The sequence below is a fragment of the Arvicanthis niloticus genome, chromosome 24 (assembly GCF_011762505.2).
Source record: "Arvicanthis niloticus isolate mArvNil1 chromosome 24, mArvNil1.pat.X, whole genome shotgun sequence".
Classification (NCBI taxonomy): domain Eukaryota; kingdom Metazoa; phylum Chordata; class Mammalia; order Rodentia; family Muridae; genus Arvicanthis; species Arvicanthis niloticus.
The window spans coordinates 8,252,935-8,268,693 of record NC_133432.1 but is presented as its reverse complement, the minus strand read 5'-3'; the positions used below and the strand labels follow the sequence as shown (position 1 = coordinate 8,268,693).

Below are 15,759 nucleotides of genomic sequence, written 5' to 3'. Positions count from 1 at the left end.
CCATGTCAGGTACTTTGCCATAGCAACAAGAAAAGCAGTGCAGCTTCTGTCTGGAGGAGGGGGTTGCTGACCTCATCCTAGGATAGACCCAGAATTGATTGTCCAGTACGCACACCCACGTCTCCTTTGTAACGCGGATCTTCACTATTGCATGGCAGCCTTGTGTTTGGTAGCTGAGGCCACACCCTTGATTCAGGGTGGCTTCATCACCGTGGCCTCCAGTTTCTCCATATACTTTGAGGATCCTAGCTGTCCCAAGCTGTGGTCTCATCTGCCTCAATGTCCCCATGCCATCCTACCCTACTATCCGTCACCCACCATCTTAAATCAAAGTCTCAGGCAGCTGCTCTTTGATGCATAGTGCCATCTGGGAGCCAGGCATGAGAGGAAAGCTGGCCTTGGAAGGGATTCTGATGTCCCCATCTATTACACTAAAAGGTTCATTTCAAAGCCTATTAAATAGGTCGGAGAACCAGACACGGAGCAGAGACTCTCTCCCAGCAATGGCTCTATGCTCTAGAGTGAGCAGATTCGGGGCTTTTAATTTGGCAAGCAAGTGACATTTCCTCCCAGAAGGCAGGCACTACTGGCCAAGCAGAGAGGAGAAAGGAGAAAAACTCAACTCGATTACCACAGAGCAACATAAAAGGAAGCCATAAATCCTACCGACAAATGAAGCCCTCCAGGGCAGCCACACTTTGTTGTACGTGGTTGAGCCGTTGTATCTCAGAACTTCAGTCCTGAGACTGAGCCACTCGAACCCGTTACTCCACTGGTGGCTCAGCAGCCCCGGGGGTCACATGAGCAGCAGAGCTGATAGCATCAGTGTGGGGATGATCTGAGGGGAAAGGGCTTCCATAGGACATTTCCAGCACCATAATCACACAGGGGACCTCAAGTATGAGCTAAGACTGGGTAGACGTGTGTGTGTGTGTGTGTGTGTGTGTGTGAATGTGTGTATGACTTACTGTGTAGCTAATGTGTGTCTGTGTGTGTATTTGAGTGTATGAGTGTGTGTGTGTGTATGTAAGCATGACTGTGTGTGCCTGTGTGTAAAAGTGTATGTGAATATGTGTCTATGTGTGTGAGTGTGTGTATGTCTGTATGAGTGTGTGTGTGTGTGTGACTGAGTATCTGTAGATGTGTGTGTCTGTGTGTATGAGTGTGTGAGCATGAGTGTATTTGTGCCTGTGTGAGGGAGTGTGTGTGTGTATATATGTGTCTGTGTGTGAGTGTATATGCATGTGTGTGTGTGTCTGTGTGTGTGTGTGTATGGAAGCATAAGACTGTTATGAGTGTGTGTGAATTTGTATGAGTGTGTATGTGAATGTGTGAGCATGTGTGTGTGTGAGTGTGTATATATGAGTATGTGTATATGTGTGTATATGTGAATGTGTGTGTATCTGTGTTAGCATGTATATATATGAAAATGTATGAGTGTGTGTACGTGAATGTGTGAGCGTGTATATGAGTGTGTATCTGTGTGTGCATGTGTGAGTGTGTGTATATATGAGTATGTGTATGTAAGTGTGTGTATATGTAAATGTATGGGTGTGTGTGTAAGTGTGTATCTGTATATGTAAGTGTTAACATGTAGATATATGAGTATGTGTATGAGTGTGTGTGTGTATGTGAATGTGTGAGCATGTATGTGTGTGTATGTGAGCATGTGTGTATATGAGTATGTGTATGTAAGCGTGTGTGAGTGTGTCTGTGTGTGTATGCGTTTGTATTGATAAGTGCTAATACCCAGAATGATAAGTGTCCTTATCTCTCAGCCTTAACTCCTTTTGATACAGGTCTCTCTCTTAACCTGGAGCTAGGCTGGAAGCCAGCAAGCCCTAGCCATCTGCCCGTGGCGCACAGCACTGGGGTTCTAGGTGCAGTAGCCAGACCCCACCTTTTCTGTGGGTGCTGGGCTCAGAACTCAGGCCCCCATGCCTCTGCAGCAAGTGTTGGTATCACTGAGCCATCTTCTCAGCCCTGGCTTTGGTGTTTTACCTTGTAGCTCAGGCTGACCCTGAACTCACTATATACAGTACAGGTCCATCTCCAGCTTAGGACAATCCTTCTGCCTCAGGGTTAAGAATGCCAAGGTTCTAGGCATGCACCAACACACCCATCAATAAATATACCCAAATAGTTTAAGGACAGTTCTTGCCGACTCTTTTGCTCTTTCTAATCAGCCTGAGCTTCACATTCTAAAGCAAAACCCGACTCTTCTCAACAGAATTAAGGCCTTGAGGTTGTGGTGGCTAAATAAAAACTGTCAGCATGGCCAGACCTGGACTCACCTGGAACAGCAACCTCTACACAGCCTGGCGAGGATTCTCTAAGTTAGGTTAAAGATCCACCGTGGGCGGCACCAATCCATAGGCTACCATTCTAGATTCCATAAGGAGAAAGCAAGCTGAACCCTGCATTCTCTCTGCTTACTGGCTGCTGATACAGGGTATCAGACATCAGATAGTCCTGCCTGTTCCAGTCCCCCCGCCCCGAGTTCCCTGGTGGCTGTTTCTATTTCTTATTTCTGTTGAGTGCATTTATTGTAACAGATGCTGTTACACAAGGAGACTTTCATACACTGGACACCGTGCCTTGACTATTGCTTTTTAGCTCACTTTATTTATTCATTCATTCATTCATTCATTCATTCGTTTGTTTATTTAGTGGGAGAAAGCTTATATGGATATGGATGTCAGAGAACAACTTGTGGAGTTGGCTCTCTCCTTCCACCATGCTGGTCCTGGGGACTGAACTCATGTCCTCAGGCTTGGTGGCCACATTTATCAGCTGAGCCATCTCCTGAGTCCCATTTGCTATCTCTTTAAACTGATTTTTTTTTTTAAAACCTCACTATAAGTATCAAATACCACCTGATATTCTGGATCCAGACGTCAGCCCTGTTCTTCTCTGGTGATGTTAAAATAGTAAATAATTTTAAATGTTAAATTATCTCACAGGGCCCTTAAATCCTCTCATAGTAGTTTAGGTCCCACAGTGCTGCTGCCTCAGGGGATGATTCTATAGCAGGCAAGCACCCTGTCCCCCGTCCGGTGACATAAACCACAGCCATCAGACACAGAAACATAGACTTATGCTCAATCCCCAAACTCCTGAGGCAGGGGGAGTCATGATCTCAAACCCAGACACAGTAAGAACCCAAATCAAAAGCTAACCAGAACTAGGGAGATGGCTCGGCAGGTAAGAGCTCTTGCTCGGCAAGCATGAGGACCCAGGTTCAAATCCCCAGTATCCACATTTTAATAAAAAGACAGAGGTGGAAGCTTGCACCCCTAAACCCAGTACTGATGTGGGAGAACACAGGTGGAAACCAGAGGGAACTCTGGAGCTTGCTGGTTGCATGCAGCCCAGCTCCAGGCTTTGGGCAAGCCCCTACCTCATAGGAATAAGAGGAATATGATAGAAGACACCCAATGCTCATTCTGGTCTCACATGCACACTCAGGTAAGTGTAACACACACACACACACACACACACACCACACAAACATACATGCAGACATATACACACAGACTTGCCTGCATATAAATAATAGAAACTGTGTGTCACCTACCATTTCTATAAAAGGCAGTGACGCGAGGGTCATTCCATTCACATTCCATTGCCCCACAACCTGGTTGAATGCTATCCCAGGGAGAACAGGGAACCCCAGCTCTGAAGCAACAACTATACAATGGAGGTGAGTAGAAGGCGTGGTCAAGGCAGGACACGCTGGTCTCCAGAGCATGACCTGCTGGAGTTGGAGTCTGCAGAGACTACAGGGTGTGCACCAAAGGCGTCAATCAACCGGCAATGAAACCCCTTTTTGACAGAAGCCTGTACTGAGCATATAGACCTTTTTCCTGTCAATTATTACCAAACAGCTATTCACACTGTAGTAGGTTCCAGAACAAGCCTTGTGCTGATTTCATGTGTGAGAATTCTATCCCAGCACAATGTGGTTTTACAAGCAACTGAGCATCCGGGATGTTGAACTGTCCCACATCCAAGACTGAGCATTTCACATGACGCGATGGGTATGATCCTTTGGGGCATGCAAACTTCATCGCATAAGCAAGCTTGTTTAAAATGTGGTATGAAGGACTAGGGTGACACTTAAGGCTATAAAGTAGTCGTCTTGCAAGCATGAGGACCCAGGTTCGATCCCTAGAACCTACATTAAAAAAAAATAAAATAATGAAATACAATCAGGCATGGTGCCACTTGCTTACAGCAGGGGAGACAGATGCGGGTAGAACCCTGATGCTACTGACCAGCGACTGTGACTTGTTGAGTTCCAGGCCAGTGGGAGACCCTGCCTCAAAAAAAGGTAGACGACACCTGAGGGACCACGTCAAGATCTGTAGTCTGTGTATGTGTGTCTGTCCCACACATACACACAGGCGTACATTCATACAAATAAAATAAAATAAATGAGGTATAGGGTTACCTTCAAGCTTTATACTTAAGGGGCCTGCCTGTAAGACAAAAACAGATTTCATTTTTAGACTTGGGTCCTCTGAGAGATCTCACTGCACATATGAGAAATCGGAAAAATTCAAAGTCTGAATCCCCTTAGACTCAAGCATCACAGATGCAGGACACATTTGACCTGTGCCACCAACCAGCTCTCCTGTGGCCTGTGAGAATCTGTCGGCTACAACATGTGGAATATCAAGCACACTATGTGCTCAGTGCCTGTTAGGTTGAACTCACAATGACACACACACACCTGTTGTAGGTACAGGTGTGACCCAGCATTGCTGTAACTGCTTACACATGAGGCTGGTGGATCTCATCAGCTGATCGGCACATCCTTCCTATGGAGGGGACAAAAGCCACAGCCGGCTGGAGCCTGACATGAGCTTCTTGGTGACTTCAACCTTGAACTTAACTTCCTGTGTCTCCAAGATCAAGTAGGGGGGGTTTCTAACCAAACTGAAGGAGCATGGGTGGAAATCCGCACCTATATGGGGGAGGTGGGCTGTGCTAGAATGCATGGCTTAGCATGGCCAAGTCCCTGAGTCTGAATCATAGCATTGACACACAAAACCCACAGCTCCACAGCCACCCGTGGCCACCCAGTCCACACTTGCCTCCTCAGACAGAGACCAAGGTGACAGCAGCCACAGACTTGTAACCATCTCTGTCAACTTCCAAATCTGATTTCCATATTGATTCACCTGACAGTACTAATTTCATGCCTGAGTAATATGTCTTGTTTCCTCAAAGTACAATCTGGGGCCTGGGATTGAGAAAGGGGAATTTATTAATGCCAAAGGAAAAAGAAGGGGGGTCCAGAATTCCCTTATGCAGAGTAATAACAAAAAGACTTAGGGGAAAATAGGAGGGGGGAGAAGAAATGAACAACAATATGTAAGACACCAAAAAAAAAGGTCTTCTAAGAAGCAACTAGATAGGATACATGTTCCAATCTAAAAATCAGAGGCCTTGTGAAAGACACCGTTGATTGGAAGTTAAGAAATTCTGTGCCTCCGCAACTGTCACCATGAGCGAGGCCATGGGTTTGATCCCCAGCCCCTTGGGGTGAAGATAAGAGAGAAAGAGGGAAAGATGGAGGGGAAAAGAAAATGGGAGGGAGGGAGGGAGGGAAGGAAGAAGGAGGGGGAAGAAAGCAGGGAAGAGAGAGGGAGGGAAGGACAGAGGGAGGGAAGGAGGGAAGGAGAGAGGAAGTGTTGGCAGGAATTTGGCAGCAACTCCACAGGACAAGATTTTCAAAAGAAGTCACAGGTAAAGTGAGCCTAGGTCCTCCCTAAGCTGCCTCCTGGGTCCTCTGACCACCTCCTAAGGAGGCCATGTATCTGTGAGCAGGCCACCCTGCTCAGGGTAGGATACCTCTGATTGGTGTATGGGGACTAGGAATTCTCAAGTTGAATTTTAAACCTGTGACTCTGAGACTCTGGGAATCATCACAAAAGTCAGTATCCCCTGACCAGGACAGATCTTGAACCTGTTTAATGTGGGTCTCATGAGTCTACACTTGCCTCCTGCCTCCGGGGACCACAGAAGCAAGACCTGCAGTGGCCATGGACCTCCTGGGTCACTCTGGGACCAAGCGTTACTGAAGGACAAACTTGAAAGAAAATGCTGAACCAGGAGGGCAGAGTTGTCTCCAGTTTAATGGCTCCTCTATCTGCAAGCTCACTGTTCGCCTGTCCCCTCCCTCTGACATCAGCCTGCCTTGTCATAATTAGCACAATGACCTGTAGGTGTGTGTCGATGACTTGAAATACTCGCACATAATTAGTTTTCTAAAATAGACAAAAAGATTTCTCCTGAAATCTAATTTACATAATGAATCTGTTCAGCCAGGCCTGTTCTCTTCCAAACTACAAACCATCCGGCCCAGACCTGGCGTAAAATCGGAATTGGCTGGATAGAAGAGCTCAAGGTTCAAACACAGGCAAAATAGATAGATATTTTTGGATCCTATGCAGCCTGGTTCTCTCCTCTCGGGCCAGTAAAAGCCTTGAGACATCAGGCCCAACAGAAAGAACACCAGGTTTAAAAGTTGAGGCAAGCATCAAGACTATTCTAGATGTGATTTGGGGAAGCCAGAGGACGTCTAGGAGAAATGGAGCTGCAGAGATGGCTCAGTGGATAAGATGACTGCTGAGCAAGCATGAGGACCTGTGTTCAAATCCCCGGCCCCCATCACAAAAAGGTGTGGTCAGTCATGTGCCCCGGGGCTCTAGCACTCTCCGAGGCTCACAGGCTGGCCCTAGACAGAATGAGAGACCTTGCCTCAAAGGGCATGTGACAAAGATTAACAGTGCAGGTCATCCAATCTCCACTTCTGGCCTCTGTGTGCACACATGGGTTCATGCACACACACATACATGTGCATGTGAAGCACACATAGACAGACAGAGAGAGAAAGAGAGAGAGAGGAAGAGAGAGAGAGAGAGAGAGAGAGAGAGAGAGAGAGAGAGAGAGAGAACAGAGTAATCGTGGCAATCATGAGTGGACTATTTATGCACAAGTATCGTGGGTCATACTGATAAAAGAGATGCAGCTCCAGCTATGAGAGAAGAAAGCTGATACATCATATGTGACATATGACTATAAACCCTAGATGCCTACAGGATCCCAATTACAGTATTAAACGTAGTTACCATGGCTCCCAATGACCAGGGATGGAGGTGTTATCTTTCCTTGCTTGTGTTTTCTACAGCTATAGCTTCCAAATAAGGGTGTAACTGGATATTAATTACCTAATTAAAGTTATAGCTGAAATTATTGTTTAAAAGGATTTGGAAACAAAAGTTTATAAAAGAATTCATGTGTGTGTGTTCACATGTGCTGTTCGTATATGTATTTGTGTTCATGTGTGTGTTCATATGTGTGTTCATGTGTGCTCAGATGTGTATGTGTTCATGTGTGTGTTCATATGTGTGTTCATGTGTGCTCAGATGTGTATGTGTTCATGTGAGTATTCATGTGTATGCTCATATGTGTGTATGTGTCCATGTGTGCACTCATATGTCTATGTATTTGTGTGTGTTCATGTATGTATGTGTTTATGTGTGTTCGTGTGTGTGTTCAAGTGTCTGTTCATGTGTGTTCATGTGTGTGCTCACATATCTATGTATTTATGTGTGTGTTCATGTGTGTATGTGTTTATGTGTGCTCATATGTTTATGTGTTCATGTGTGTGTTCATGTGTGCTCAGATGTGTATGTGTTCACGTGAGTGTTCATGTGTATGCTCATATGTGTATATGTGTTCATGTGTGCACTCATATTTCTATGTATTTGCGTGTGTTCATTGTATGTGTTTATGTGTGTTCATGTGTGTGTTCATTTGTCTGTTCATGTGTGTGCTCACATATCTATGTATTTATGTGTGTGTTCATGTGTGTATATGTTTATATGTGCTCATATGTGTATGTGTTCATGTGTGTGTTCATGTGTGTGTGTTCACTGTGTGTCCATGTGTGTGTGTGTTCACTGTGTGTTCTTGTGTGTGTGTATTCATGTGTGTCTGTGTAAGTGCACATGAGGCAGGAGTGGAGTTTATTCCTCTATCCCTCTCCATCTTAGTTGTTTCAAGGACAAGAGAGCAAGATCTTGTTGTGCAGAAGTAACAGATCAACCCTGAAAATGGGTTGCTCACCGCCAAGCCTGATGACGACCTGAGTGTGGTCCCCAAGATGCATGTCGTAGAAGGAAAGACTGACTGCCAAAAGAAAAAAAGCTGTCATCTATTCTCCACATGCATGCTACAGTGCATGTATGCACATATATACATGTATGTGCATATACACATATGCACCAACATGTCCTATCCTCTTTTATACACTTTCCAGAGTCTGGGGGCTTCCTCAGTATCCAGCATTCCTACTGGTGAACAGAGCCTCCTTTTCATATATGCTGTGTCTTTGGTAATGCCAAGTAAAGGCAAGAAAGAAAGAGAAAGAGAGAGAGAGAAAGAGAGAGATAAAGAGAGAGAGAGAGAGAGAGAGAGAGAGAGAGAGAGAGATAAGGAAGAAAGAAAGAAAGAAAGAAAGAAAGAAAGAAAGAAAGAAAGAAAGAAAGAAAGAAAGGCAGGCAACATCTCCTGAGAACGTAGACAGGGGAGTCTGACAAAGGCCGAGCCGCCCCAGCCAACCACACTCAAAACTCCAACAAACTAAAGAGTCCTTTTTTGTCTCTTGTTTTCTGTTTATATTTTTTGGGTTGTTTTTGTTTTATTTGGCTTAATTTGGTTGGGGGGTGAGGTGGGTTGGTTGGTTGGCTGGGTTTCTTTGTTGATGGTTTTGTTTTGCTTTGTTTTGTTGTGTTGTTGATCTCTTGTGTTCCAGGCTGACCTCAAATTCACTATGTAGCCTAGGATGGCTTTTATTGAACTCATGATCCTCCTGCCTCTGCCCACTGAGTGCTGGGGTGTCAGGCACCTGTCACTACATCTGGTATATACCATGCAATCCCCAGCATGAAGCCACAGCCTCATACATGTCAGGAAAGTCCTACCAGCTGAGTTACGGTCTCAGCCCTGTTTTCTTGCTTTCTGACTGTTCTGTAAAGGCTAAAGAAAGACTTCCGGGGGGGGGGGGGGGACACAGGACTTAGACCCACCCAGACCATGTGATACATACTGCCTGTGTGCCAAGGATGAAAAAGCCAAAGTGGTCTTGATCTAATCAAAAGCCTCCCAGGGTACACACTTGAAAAGTCATGGAACTTTGCAGTTTTGGAAGCCTCCATTGTCTTCCGAAAGACCTGTGTGACCTCCTTACCATTAAGAAGAAATAAAGGTGGATAGCAGGCTGCCAAGTTCCCATGGGAGCATGCCCAACAGGGATGAAGGGCAGAGTCAGACACAGGGAATGATGTATGTCCTCTCACCTACTTCCTGTAGAGATCATTCTAGAATCAAAGCTGTCCTGAGAAGTAAGAGCTCTCAATGGGAAAAACAAAACAGAAAAAATATGTTTGTGGCTAATATACATATGTGTGTGTCTATGTGTGTGCATACATGTGTATATGTGTTTGTGCATGTGTGCATATGTGTGTACATGCATGTAATGTATATGTGCATATGTGTTTGTGCATATGTACATATGTGCCCATACATGTGTGTATGTGTTTGTTTGTATATATTTGTACATATATATATATGTGTGTGTGTATATATGTGATACATGTGTATGTGCATATGTGTTTGTTCATGTGTATGTGTGTGCATATGTGTATATGTGTATTTGTGTGCATACATGTATATATATTTGTACATGCGTATATGTGTATATTCATTTGTATATGCATGTACATGTGTGCATATGTATATATGTGCGTGCATTACTTTGTATATGTGTGCATATGTATATGTGTTTATGGGTGTGAACAAGTCCCACAGAGCAACTTCTTTCACCACACCATGTTTCCCTAAATAGCCTCCTCTACGTCCATCCATCTCTTCTTTCACAGCCCATTAAATTGATACAACCCTCTGCTAATGGCTCAGAACCTCAGACTTAAAAGCATGAACATATTCCAAGCTCTTTGATCAACCAACTCAGGCGAGCTGAGCCTCCCCAGGAGCCAAGGTCCCAAGGCTACTTCCTGGTGAAAGCCCAGGGCTACTTGGGACATACTAAGTAGGAATTGTCTCTCCCTTCCCCAGTCTTATTGTTAGAACTTAGTGACCACAGCATTCTTCTCCTCTGCTATTACCTTGAGGTGAATCTGGGGGTCCCTGGAGGTGGCCAGGGACATGTCCCCTTAAGGAAGAACCAATCCCAATACTGACACAGACAAAAGACCATCATAAGCAAAACTTAAGCCTCCTGGATGCTGACATGGAACCCCAGCACCATTCAACATGACTGGGCCCATTTGAAAGACCTCGAGGAAGCATCAGATTAGGTGTGTCTAGAATTAAGCTCTCCTGGAGAGAGGTCAGCCCTGAGAACACAAAGGAGCCGCTTCTCACATAAACCCAACCATGCAGATAGAATGCTATAGGTCTCACAGGGACCCAGCTCTAGACAAAGAGGTACTCTGAGAAACTGAGGAACACTGAGAACGGGAGAAATAACCTTCCCCAGGGAAGTGCACAACGATAGGTTATCCAATGCCAACTGGTGAGCTCTGAAAACAAACAATACCCTGCAGACTCAGTAGACTATATTTACATACTTATGAATATATTTTCAAAAATTAGATGCCGTGAACTTAAGACAGAGTAAGGGGGAAGGATGCATGGGAAGGTTGGAGGGAGGAAATGATATAAATATATTTTAATTTTAATTTTAATATATATAATATATAATTAATATGTAATTTAATTTTAATTTATATAAATATATAATTATAACTGAATGATATAAATATATTTTAATTTTAATGTATAATATATAATTTAATGTTAATTTATATAATTACAACGTAATGATATGAATATATTTTGATTTAAATTTTAATATGTGATATATAATTGGACTTTAATTTACATAATTATATAATTATAATTTAATGATTATAAATATATTAAAAAAAAATAGATGCCGTGAACTTAAGACAGAGGAAGGAGGAAGGGTGCCTGAGAGGGTTGGAGGGATGAAAACAATATAAATATATTAATAATTAATTTAAATATTATTCTAATTTTATTAATAATTAACTTAAATTTAATTAAATTTAATAAAAATAATTTTAATGCTATAGGTCTAGAAACTGATCCCAGACCTCTCTCCACTTTCCGTCTGTCACACGTAGCCTTCCTGGGACTCGCCCCCACATCCTCACCTCAGGTCTCCAGGCCTCAATCTCTGTGGCGCTCATGAAATCATGAACATCTGATCTAATTCTGATCAGAAAAGCCTCTTTCATTTGCTTCAGCCTCTGAGGGACCGTCTCCAAGGTTTCCAGTTGCTGGAACTCCCTTGTCTGATCGCACCCTTCCCTCCACAGCCCCTCAGAAGCGAGACCAGTTCCCTAGCATGGCTTAAGACTGACTACAGTCAAGGCCAGCTGGAAGCTGTTTTTATAGCTGGGTTTTATTGGAATACGGCCCACCCATCTGCTCACCTGCTGTCGACAGGCTGCTTGACTTGTTGAGCCTTGACAATACAAACCCATTCCACCGGCGCAGCCAAAAATATTTACCATGTTTACTGTCTGGCCCTGCACTCCTGGCGGACAAGATGCTAGTTTCTCTTGTTTGTGGTAAAATACACTTAACATACAGTTGGCAGTTTTAAGCCTTTTCGAATGTCACCTTCAAAGGTGTTAAAAAGGTTCACAGGTTATGTAAATGACACCAACCAGTCACCAGAGAATGTTCTCACCCCAAATTCCATTCCCGTTGGATAATGGCACCCCATCTCCCTCTCCCTCATGCCCGTCCACTACCTTTCTCTTTTCTGTCCACACACAGCCTTGGTCTCTCTAGCTTTGAACCTCTGTGTCTAACTTCTTCTGTCCCCCAGCCTACTGTTATCAGCTCTGTCCTGTCATAGCAGATTTTAGAAGTGTCCCCACCCCCAACCCCCGCTAAACATCATCCTTTCTGTGGAGAGGCCCTGCCTCTCCCCTCAAAGCTGCTGAAGGACATTCAGGTGGTCACTGACTTTGAGGACTGGTGACTGGTTGGTGTCATGAGTGGAAGAGTCATATACCTTTTATTTTAAACTCATTTTACTATGCCTACCAGATACTTGAAGGCTAACACGTAACTTTTACCTATGTCTAGGGCCAGCAAGAAGGTGACCCTGCAGGGTCCAGCAAACCTGTCCTGCCTGCACCCATAGGATACGGCATGTCTCACTTGGTAGGCTGTACCCAACCTGCCACTGTTCACCAGGGCAACACTAAAGGGGTGGCTTGGCTGTATTCCAGTGAGTTTTATCTTCTAAAATGGGCCACAACTTAGTCACCCCAAGCCAGGATATGCCTACCAACAGTCAGAAATACTAAAGGCTTTTGGGTGAAAAGTAACTGTCAGCTCCAGAAAACTCCATCCAACCCATCTCCTCAGAACATTCAGTGCAACACTGCTTTCCTTTATCTAGACAGACAGACACAAGACTGTCTGCTCCCGACTTCCCCAGAGGAGCAGTTCCTTGGGTTCAGCCACCCCAGAGCATGCAGGGGCCTCACTCACTTGGGTGTGTTGGCCTCATCTACGCGGTTCCCGAGCTGGAACTCGTGGGATTTGCTCCTGTGCAGCGCTGTGAAGCCGGGGATCAGGTGGATGAGCTTCCGAGAGGAGGGGGGTGGTGTCCCCGGAGGCTTCAGTTTGTTTTTTCTCCTCATGGGTGGCGTGCCAGGCGGGGTCACAGTGGTGACAATATTCGGGGTGCGAGGTGGGGTGCGGACTACATGCCGCTGCCGGGGTGACGGGGGCAGCGAGCGGTGGCCTGATTCCAGGGGTGGCGGCGGGCACAAGCTCGGGTAGGCATCTACAGTGAGTCTATCCACGTGAGTGTACACAGGGGTCCCAGGCGTAGGGCTGGTCGGACAGAAGTGCTGGGGACACTTGGTCTGGACCCTGGGGCTCTGGGAGAGGCGGGTTCGGATCCACGGGCTGGGCTCCTGGGGACACACCGGGTTGCTCTCCTGCCCTGGCTCCGTGGTGGGCCACTGGATGATCCAATCTTGTTTGGAAAGATTCCCTCCTGAGTAGGAACAAAGGAACAGAGAGATGCTGGTAAGGAAGGGGGAAAGGGGTGGGGCCGCCATGGGCAGAGACCCACCATTACCTCATCTTACCACGTCAGAGCAGCTTACACTCAGCATCTTCTGCACCTTGTCTGCATATCCCTTCACACCTCAGGCTAAACATCTGCTGCTCTATGTTCACACACCTCCTACTATGTGCACACAGCTCCTGCTATGTGCACACACCTCCTACTGTGTGCACACAACCCCTGCTGTGTATACACACACTATGTGCACATGCCTCCTACTGTGTGCACACACCTCCTGCTGTGTGCACACACACCCTGTGTACACATACACTATGTGCACACACCGACTGCTGTGTGCACACACACCTACTATGTGCACACAACTCCTGCTATGTGCACACAACTCCTGCTGTGTGCACATACCTCCTACTGTGTGCACACACCTCCTGCAGCCTCAGGCTGTGTATACAGCACCTTAAATGCACCTCAAACTTTGTGTTGTTCACCTTGTATATAGCTCACACCATGTTTATATCTCATACATACTTCACGTCATATGCAATGCATCATACAATACATACAATGCAATACATACACACCTTATGCTGTATGCACAGACCTCATGGCACATGCACACACCTCATACAATACGTTCACCTATCACATGTGTACTGTGTGATACACCTACCACAGCATCTACACCTTGAATCATATGCACACGCCATCATAGGGCCCTCGCACAACATACATGTCCCATCATAGACAGGCCACACCACACAGCTCACCATAAACACATCAGACCTTACCGCATCAAAGCACATACATGTCACACGGTGTGCGCCTTACTCCACACGCATGCTCTACATTAGTATATTATAGTACATGCATGTCCATCAGATGCACATCAGATTATGCACACAGACCACGTGCTCAGTGTCATATGTAGACGATAATGCTCATTATACCACACATTCATTAGTACACACTACACACGTGTGCTTCATCATAGACACATGTACAACAGCTGATCATACCACTTGGTCCTCACAAACAAAACTGGAGTCTCTTTGTTTGCCTCCCCTTGCCTGCTACTGTTTTGTGGCTGCGAAGCCTATGTCCCGAAGGCTTCGTAAAGCAAAGTGGTTGGTCCTTGCCTTTTATGAGTCCTGACATTCAACCACGTCAGGGTGCTTTAAAAGTGTTTCCCTACGGGGCGACCTTAATGCCTGTCTCTAGCATGGACACAGACTTGACGGACAAGCAGACATGTTCCTGGAGGCCTTTCACATGGTTGTAAGGAGGGACACGGAGTTTGCGATGTCTGGTGACAGTGAGTGTAGGACTGTGAAAGGCAGCCTGATTTCTGGTTGAGCTAGGTTTGAAACTCCAGTTCCCACAGGGTCCCCTGCAAGGGACAGTGGGCATTTGCCATGCTCCCAGGCTCCAGGCTCTTGACACAAGGCTGCAGCCCTCCATAGATTTGTGTCCTTTAGTCACATAGGGCAGGGTCCACAGGTAGAGGGCATGACTACAGGTCACGTATCCTCAAGACAGATCTCCATATTAATGAGGTACTTAAAGACCAGAGGGGTGTAGCCAATTAAGCATTCCTTCCCAGACCCTCCTCCCTGCAAAAGGTATTTAACCTCAGGCCCGCCCTAAGAAAACTGGGGTACAGTTTCTCATCTACTTTCCGCCAGGACAATAAACATATTAAAACCATGGACCATTTCTCTTTTATCCGAATCCGCTGTGGGGAACAACAGAGAAAGTTTTCACCTATTGAGCCACAGTCTAATCTCACACAGAAGACCTCTCTGCGATCCCGGCCACTGTGACCACCAACCCAAGCAAGGCAAATGAGCAGCCATGACCAAGCCAGGAACTCTCATCCCCCTGGGACACGGCCAGAGCTTCTCTCCCTTCTCCCCCTTTGGCTGAGGGCCAATCCAGCCCATATGCCCCACTTCATTCTCAGTTCTTCCTCGGCACCTAGCACCAGCATGGGGAGAGTACAGTCAAACTTCCCACACCTCTGTCTTCCCAGAGTGGCCCTAGCCCTCTGTCAAGACAGACGCAAGACACACTTTAACCCAGCAACTGGTCCGAGACACACACAAACCCAACAGGTGACAGATGGTCCACACAAACCACGGGCATGACATTGTTACACAGGGGAGCCAATATCCATGCACAGAGTTCTCGTGGGTCTCTGAGGACTACAAGGGGACTGGTGTTATGGGGCTCATTCCCTGACTGCATTCCACAACCTCACAGAGAACAACTCTAAGTTCAGGATTTTGACAGTGGTGTAGATACATGACCCCGCCTCGGCACAACATTATGCAGAGCCAAATGCATAGTCACACACTCATGTGCACATGCATGCACACGTGCACACAACACTAGACATATCTAGGCAAGATCACCGGACTGTATCTATACCAGTACCCTGGTTGCGACTCTGTCAAACAAGATACGGTCATTAACAGAAGCTGAGCAAAGCCTTCCAGATACCCTCTGCAGTGTCTTCTTACAACAGTAAGAGGATCCACAAGCCCCACAGTGAAAGTGTTCAGTTAGCCCAAGCTACACAGCAAGCC

At 45.8% G+C, this 15,759-nt stretch overlaps 1 protein-coding gene across 2 annotated transcripts in view; it reads right to left on the bottom strand.

The window, feature by feature from the left end:
- Ksr2 (kinase suppressor of ras 2) overlaps positions 1–15,759 on the bottom strand; it is a 367,151-nt gene that overhangs the window by 212,453 nt on the left and 138,939 nt on the right. For both annotated transcript variants that reach the window (XM_076922578.1, XM_076922577.1), the window contains exon 4: positions 12,631–13,144. In XM_076922578.1, the coding sequence (XP_076778693.1) occupies positions 12,631–13,144 (514 nt within the window). The remainder of the gene's footprint in view (positions 1–12,630; positions 13,145–15,759) is intronic.